At 58.9% G+C, this 7,640-nt stretch overlaps 1 protein-coding gene across 2 annotated transcripts in view; it reads right to left on the bottom strand.

The window, feature by feature from the left end:
• PITX2 (paired like homeodomain 2) overlaps positions 3,461-7,640 on the bottom strand; it is an 11,005-nt gene continuing 6,825 nt past the window's right edge. The window contains exons 1-3 of one of the 2 annotated variants that reach the window (XM_021396679.1): positions 7,274-7,634; positions 6,075-6,280; positions 3,461-4,716 (exon numbers count right to left, since the gene is read on the bottom strand). In XM_021396679.1, the coding sequence (XP_021252354.1) occupies positions 4,153-4,716; positions 6,075-6,280; positions 7,274-7,505 (1,002 nt within the window). In that variant the 5' untranslated portion in view covers positions 7,506-7,634 and the 3' untranslated portion in view covers positions 3,461-4,152. Of the gene's footprint in view, positions 4,717-6,074; positions 6,281-7,273; positions 7,635-7,640 lie in introns of those variants that run through there. The other variant, XM_021396680.1, reaches the window with a different exon arrangement.

The raw sequence follows: 7,640 nt of genomic DNA, 5'->3' as shown, positions 1-7,640 counted from the left end.
TCAGCGCCACCCCGGCCCCTGGAGTTACGGCTTTTTCTTCTTTTTATATTTACCTTTTATTATTTCTTTCTGTTATTATTTTCCTTTTATTATTTTCCTTTTTATTATTCTTTTACTTTTCCCCCCTCTTATTATTATTATTTTTTTTCTTTTTATTATTCGTTCCTTGCGGTGTTTTTCCTTTCTATTACTTCCTCGCATTATTTTCCCCCGGTTTCGGGCCAGCTCTGAGATGCACCCACCCTCCGCCGGCGGTTCGGGCCGGGCGAGCCGGGGCCGCGGGCCAGGGTTCACCTCCCTCTAGCCCCCTTCGCATCCCCCATAGGAGCCGCGCTCGCACGGTGCCACCCACACGGACCCGGCTTCGAACTTCAGCCCCCACCTTGCTGTGGGCGGGAGGTGTCCGGGACCCCAAGGGAGGAGGCGAGCAAAGGCTCCGCGGCAGCAGGGGCCGAGCACGGAGCTGCCGTACCGGCATTGCTCCCTGCAGACGCGGAGCTGCCCTAAGGCTCTGCCCCGGACAAGCGAGAGCCGAGCTCGCGAAACGCGGCCTCCAACACCTTAAAAATAAAAATAAGAAAAAAATAAAGACTTTGCCGCCGGTAATTTAAGACCGAGAGGTTCTTTTGCTTTTCCCCTCTTTTTTTTTTTCTCCCGAGAAGAAGACACGAGCGTCTGCGGCAACTAATCCCGTAGCGGGTTGCATTTACAAACCCAGGATGCAGCGATCCATTAACTCGGCGCCGTATGGAGCTCCGAAGGTGCAAACCCATTGCAGCTGGGGGTTAAGAACCGTTCGGTCCTCGGGGCGCGCAGTGCCCACGCCAACACCACTACAACGCGAGTACCCACAGAGGGAAACGCACACCCCGTCTGTACCGAGCCCCAGGGTGCCCCCCACCATCTCCTCACTCGCGCATCTTGCGCGGCCGCTGTGCGGAGTGCGGCGCTGGGAGGAGCAGGCTGCACCCCTGCCCCTGCCCGGCTCGCAGCGCTGCGGAGTGTCTTTCCAAAAACTCGGCCGGCTTCGAATGTCAGCTGTTTTCCCAAGGCAGTTCCTTCCCTCCCAAAATACCGATAGATCTCGTAGGGGAATGAAAAGGTTCTTTAATTTTGGAGGTGTAGAAACGGGCAGGTATGGGAGATCCGCGCGTCCGGGAAAATAAGCGGCCGGATGAGTGCGTGTGAGCGAAAATAACGCGGGGAGAGAAGAGAGGAACGATGGTATACCGCGGAGCCCCGCGTTCACCCAAGAGAGCCGCCCCGCCGCGCATCTCGTTGCGGCCCGGCCCGGCGCGGGCCCTGCGCACGCCGCCGGCGTTCAAAGTGCACGGAGGAGGCGGCCGAAAACAAAAGAGCGCGGCGGCACCGCGTTGCCCCGGCGGCGGAGGGGCTGCGAGCCTCGGCGGGGGCTGCGCCGGGGTTGCGCGGGGTTTGCGCGGGCCGCCAGCGCTGTGGATTGAGATGTGGATTGGGAGCAGACGGCGCTGCCCGCTCGCACGCCCGTCGCGGGGGCCGCACAGCAGGAGCCGGGAGCGGCCGTGCCGAGGGGCGAGGGGGGGGGATGGGGGTGGGCGCCCCGCTGTTCATCACCCTGCAGCCGCCTCCCGCCAGAGGTCTGCTGCAAATTCTCTGTTTCGTTGTGGTTCTTTTTCGCCCCCCTCTCCTCGGCACGGCCTCCATTGTTCCAGGTTCGCGCTGCCACCGCTGATAAGAAGGAAAGCCCCCGAAAAAAAAAAAAAAAAAGAGGAAGAAAAGCACAGCCCAAGATTTTGATTTACGACCTAATCAAAACATTATATCTTTGGTCAAGTGGCGCAGAAAAATGATGACCCTCCAGGCTTCAGCTAGAGGGAGAGAGAAATTCAGATCACACTCGGAGTGATTTATGTCCGCTCCGAGCGGTCACGTTGATTTTTCATCGTTTGAGCCATTACACAGTAGAGTGGAAAACTCTGATCCAATATTTCTGTGCTCCGGAAAAGGTCCATATATTACCCTCAACGTATATATACATATATTAGGTACGTATATTCTTTCTCCGCGCGCACACGTCCTCTAAATATACGTGCAGACATTCTACAGGGAGGGAGAGCGGTATAAATAACCGTGCACCGAGAAGAACCGAAAGGCGAAAGCAGCGCCCGCCGCCACCGCGCTGTCCCCGAGGGGGCACTCCTTGGGTCGCCCCCGGCCCCGCCGAGCGGAGGGGGAGGAGGAGTGGGGTGGGGGCCCCGTGGCGCGCCGCTGGCACTCACCCGGCCGAAGTGTTGACACGGCGCAGGAAAACCGACGGCAGCGGCGCTGGGCCGGGCGGGCAGCACGGCCGGGCACGGGGGGGCCACCGCCTCCCCCCGACCCGAGAGCGTGTCAAGGAGGAGGTGGGGGGGGGGGGGAATGAGGTGGAGAAATAGAAGGAAGTAAACAATAATAAAAGGAAAAACGAAAAGAGAGGAAGCTGCCGACCGCAGAGCGGGGAGACCCCGCTGTCGGGCGGGGGGAGCTTACCCCGTGGGCCCGACCGCTCCCCAGTCCCCGGTCCCTCTCTCCCTCTCCCCCCTCCCGCCGCTCATTGCCCCGGCTCGTCGGGAGGTGCCCACTCCCCGCCCCCGTGCGCCCCGACGGGGGTCTCGGCCCGACCGCCGCGAGTCCCCCCCGCTGCCTAACGCGCTCCGTTCTCCGGGTGGGGACCCTCCGCTCCCGCTGCCGCCCCTCCCGGCCGCCCGGGTAGGAGCCTCCGGGAGGGCCGAGCGGCAATTCATCTTGATTTGCCTCATTGTCCGGAGCTCGCGAGCTATAATCCTGTATAATTTCAGGAACAAGCAGGTTTAGAATTAATGGGTCACTCGTATTTAAAACAAAACACGCGAGAGCACGACCTTTCCCTCGGAGCGCGCGGCGCGGCACGGCGCGGCAGGAAGCGGGGGCTCACCTCTCACCCCGCGCCGCGCTGCGCCCGCTCTTTGTTTCCGTACCGTCCGCGCGGGGCTTCGGAAATAGCGACGCAGCGCCGCGCGAAGGAGCTCCCGGCTCCGCGGAGAAGGTGAGCGCGGGGGGCCGGGCTGCCGCACGGGAGCGGGTTGTTTTGCAGACGGGTTTTGCTGCTTCTTCCCTCTTTTTATTTTTTTTTCCTTTTCTCCCCCTCCCTCTTCTTTAAGGCGGTAACAGCTCTCTCCGCAGCGCCGCGGCCGCCAATTCCCGAGCGCACCGCTGCCACCGCTTTCCCGGGGTGCGCGGAGAGGACAGCGGGATCCCCTCCGCTCTGTGCCGCGCACCTCCAGCGGGAGAAGGATTTTTATGATTTTTTTTTTTTCCGCGCAAAAAAAGTGCGGCGTCAATTCGTCCCGCGCTCAAAAGCGGCGCCGCGGGAGCGCAGCGAACGAGATCCGCGGCTGCGGAGCGGCCACCGCTGCGAGCTCCGCTCGGAAATAAAGCTCCGGACAGAAGAAGTGAATGCTGCATCTTTTACTCCCATGAAATAAAACACATTATTTTTCATGTCGGCTGAAAAGTAAAACAAGAATATCGTACGAAATGTTATACACAGGGCATGTTTTACATTGCAATATCAGAAACATCTTTGCATCCACCAGAGGTACTATTCTAAAACCGATATTCACACAATGTTTTTTTTTAATAATTATATGTTAGAAACATACAGTGTCGCATTTAGTATATACATTCCCTTGCTCGCAAGCGAAAAACTCCTAATCGCTTCTGTGTAACATGCTTTATTTTAAAGCCTACCCTTTTAAAAACACTGTTGTGATATTACTAACAACTGCTTTTATAAAATTAATTTGACATTTCGATATATATACATCCTTTCCGTCATTTTTTATGTTAACAATGCTAAACTTAAAAAATAACAAGCTTATAGGAACATTAAAATGTCATATCATATCCAGTCAACCATTTGTCCGTATATATATATATATATATATGTCCTTGTAACTGCTGAAATACTCTTAGCGAAGATCTCCCAATCTGTAGGAGGTCCTTTGAAAACAAAGGAACTATCTCATTTCAGTGGTTTCCTTTACTCCCTTCTCTCCTCTTTCCCCTCTCTCTCTGTTTTCCCCCCTCTCCTCCTCCACGGTGCCCACCGCTCTCCAGCGCAGCTCAGTCCGTGGCAGCGGGGTTGGGTTGGGCTCACACGGGCCTGTCCACGGCGTACTGGCAGGCGCTCAGGTTGGACGCGGGGTTCTGCACGCTGGCGTAGCCAAAGCTGGAGTGCTGCTTGGCTTTGAGTCTCAGGCTGGCCAAGCTCGAGTTACACGTGTCCCTATAAACGTACGGAGGCGTCGGAGGGGCGTATGGACAGGCCGGCGTGGGCACCGCCGAATTGAGGGAGGGGTTGCTCAGGTTGTTCAAGTTGTTCAGGCTGTTGAGGCCGGAGCCGGGCACGCCGGTGACCGCCGAGGGCACCATGCTGGAGGACATGCTCATGGAGGAGATAGAGTTGGGAGGGGAGAACATGCTCTGGGAGGACAGCGGGTTGACATTCATGGAGTTGAAGAAGGGGAAGCTCTTGGTGGAGAGGGAGGCGGAGGTGAGGCCCTTGGCCGCCCAGTTGTTGTACGAGTACCCAGGGTACATGTCGTCGTAGGGCTGCATCAGGCCATTGAACTGTGGCCCGAAGCCGTTCTTGCACAGCTCGGCCTGCTGGTTCCTCTCTCTCTTCCTCCATTTGGCTCTGCGGTTCTTGAACCAAACCTTTAGAAACGGGGGAGGGGGGGGAGACGGAGAAGTGTGTTAGTGGGGGCCGCCCCGAGCGTGCCATCCCCAGACGGGCACACAGAGCTTCTCCCGTGCGCAGCTGTGGTCTCATTCCCACCGCAGGGAAGAACACTGCCTTTTTTCCCTTCCTTTCCCAACCCCCCCCCCCCTTTTATTTTTTTTTCCTTGCTTCATTTTTTTTTTTTTCTTTTTTTTCCCCCCGATTCTCTCTTTTATTTTTTTCCCCCCTCCTTGGCTCAATCCAAAGCGCCGCCATCCAGGGGAAATACAAGAGTGCAAAAACCGAGGGCAGAGCGCCTGGAAAGCGGTGGAACTTTAAGGCAATGTTTCCTATTACGGGGTGGGAGAGGGAAGCCAGCAACTCATAAATCGTTGTTTCACTTGGTTAAAGCTCCGAGTTCCCCCAGAGAGAGAGCTTCCAGAGCCGGGAACCACTTCTAAACAAACTCGTTCGACCGCTCTTTGGTAAAAAGAAAAAAAAAAAAGGGGGGGGGGGAAAAAAGAAGAAGGAGAGGGAAGAAAATCGCTTCCTAACAACGTGCTAAATGAGGTCTGAGGGAGCCTCCCCGCAGACAAAGGGCAGCGCGCCTTCTCCAATCCACACGCGGGTGTCTGAGCGCCGGGCGGCGGCGATGCCGCGGGGTCGGTGTGGATTGGAGCCCCGGGGGGTGCAGAGCCGACGGCGGCCGAGCGGGGCGGGGAGCGGGGAGCAGCGCCGGGCGCAGCGGCACCGGCACACGGCTCCCAGCGCCGCGCCGCCTGCTCGCCTTCTGCCTTCTCCAAGCGAAGAGGAGAGGGTTGAGGTGGGTTTTTTTTGTTTGTTTGCTTGTTTGTTTGTTTTCCGAAAATCTCAGAAGTCCGGTTCAGCTCGTTTTATATATTTTTTTAAATATTATTTTTATTACTATTTTCCCAGCGTTTGCACGCACTCAGGATGTGACCTCGGGATGTCCGCAGCGCGCCGATGGCTCCCATAAATCTCAGAGAGGGGAAAGGGCGGAGAGGCGCTCGGCGAATTGCGAAGCAAAAGAAAATGCGCGGAAAGGCACGTCGGGAGCGCGGCGACAGCCCGCGTGTGTTTTACATCTTTTTCTCGTTAGAGGCCGCGCAGGTTGCAGCCTGTTCCCAGCCGCTCTCCCGGCCGCCGGTTTCCGTAGGTTCCCGTCGGAAGGAGTAGCACCGCGAGGGCGGAACGCTCCGCGGGGGCCGTGCTCCGCAGCGAGAGCGGAGCTGGGGCCGTGTGCCCGGGCGGAAGGGCCCAGCGCCGCACTCCGCACCGACCCGAAACCGAAAGCAGCCGCGGACCTCTCTCCCCGCTCCGCCCCCGGACTCACCCGAACCCGGGCCTCGGTGAGGTTGGTCCAGACGGCGATCTCCTCGCGGGTGGACATGTCGGGGTAGCGGTTCCGCTGGAAGGTGGCTTCCAGCTCCTGCAGCTGTTGGCTGGTGAAGTGCGTCCGCTGCCGCCGCTGCCGCTTCTTCTTGGAGGGGTCCTCGGGCCCCGCATCCTCGCTCTTGCCCTGCTGGCCCTTCTCTTTCTCTGCAAGGGGGGAAGAGAAAACAGCGGGGCGGAAAACAGGGGCGCCTGAGCCTCCCAAGCCTCGCCCCGCTCTCCGCGGACTGCCCCCGCGACGCTAATAATTAACCCGCGCCCGGCCCCCGGCAGCTCCGCGCTCCTCTGCGGGTTTTCCGCCGCCCGCTGAGGGAGCTGCTTTCTCCCGTCCGTGTGCGCTCCCGACGCCGGCGGTGGTCGGCTCTCCGCGCGGGCGTTACGCGTTACCGGCCTGGGGGCAGCCGGTGTGCGGCCCGTCCCCCTCCGCCCTGACCGCCCGTCTCTATCCACAGCGCTCGCCCGTTGCTGTCTGTCACCGCTCACCCTCTGCACGTACCACTATCTGTTTCTACCGGTGTTATTCGCCCTCCTGTCTCCATATTACTCGCGCTCTGTATCCGTGTTATCCGCCCGTCTGCATCCATATTATTTATGTATCCAATACCCTTTTATCCGTACCATTCGCCCGTCTGGCCGTATTATTCGCCTGTACGCATCCACGTTACTCGCCTATCTGTATCCACGCTGCTCGTCATACGATCGCCTGTTTGTATCCATATTATCTCCTTTCTGTATCTACATTACCTGCCCACCGTATCCATGTCATTCGTCCTCCGTATCCGTTTCTTTCACCCATCTGCACCCACATTATTCGACGTGTATTCGTACGTCTGTATCCATTTTACCTGCCCTCGGTACCCGTATCGTTCGTCCATCCGTATCCACGTTTTTTCGCCATATATTCGCCCATCTGCATCCACATCACTCACCCTTCTGTACCCATATAATCCGCCCTCAACATCCCAGCACTCCCCCATCTATACACACATCACTCGCCACGTTATTTGCCCATCTGCTCCCCCGTCACTCGCCCCCTACACCCGATCGGCCGCACGCCGTTCTCCCAGCCGTCACCACCCGCCCCGAGCCAGGACTGAGGCACTGCAGGCCGGGGGCTCCGCGCCGCTCGCCGCCTCTTACCTGCGGCCTCGGGGCTGGAGGTGTCGGAGATAGTGTGCACCTCCAGCCGGTGCTTGGCGGCCTCCAGGGAGGAGCGAGCCTGCCCCGGCGCCAGCGCCGTCGCCATGGCCAGCGCGGGCTGCTGGTGGTGGCAGGAGGATGAGGAGGAGGAGGAGGAAGGTGAGGAGGAGCACAGCTTATTATTCCCGGCTCCCAGGCGCTCCAGGCTTAACGGGTCCTTCATGCAACTCATCGGCGAGAGGACGCCGAAGCCGACGGGCGCGCCCGGGGGGGCTGACGAGAGAAGGAGCGCGTGTGCCCGGTGGGGCGGCCCGGACCTTCGCGGCGCCCCCTCCCTGGGCGGCCTCCCGGGGCTCGGCTAGCGGCG

This window comes from Numida meleagris, chromosome 4 (genome assembly GCF_002078875.1).
Source record: "Numida meleagris isolate 19003 breed g44 Domestic line chromosome 4, NumMel1.0, whole genome shotgun sequence".
In the NCBI taxonomy this organism is placed as follows: Eukaryota; Metazoa; Chordata; class Aves; order Galliformes; family Numididae; genus Numida; species Numida meleagris.
The sequence above is the reverse complement of the archived record's forward strand: the minus strand, read 5'-3'. Positions and strand labels throughout refer to the sequence as shown.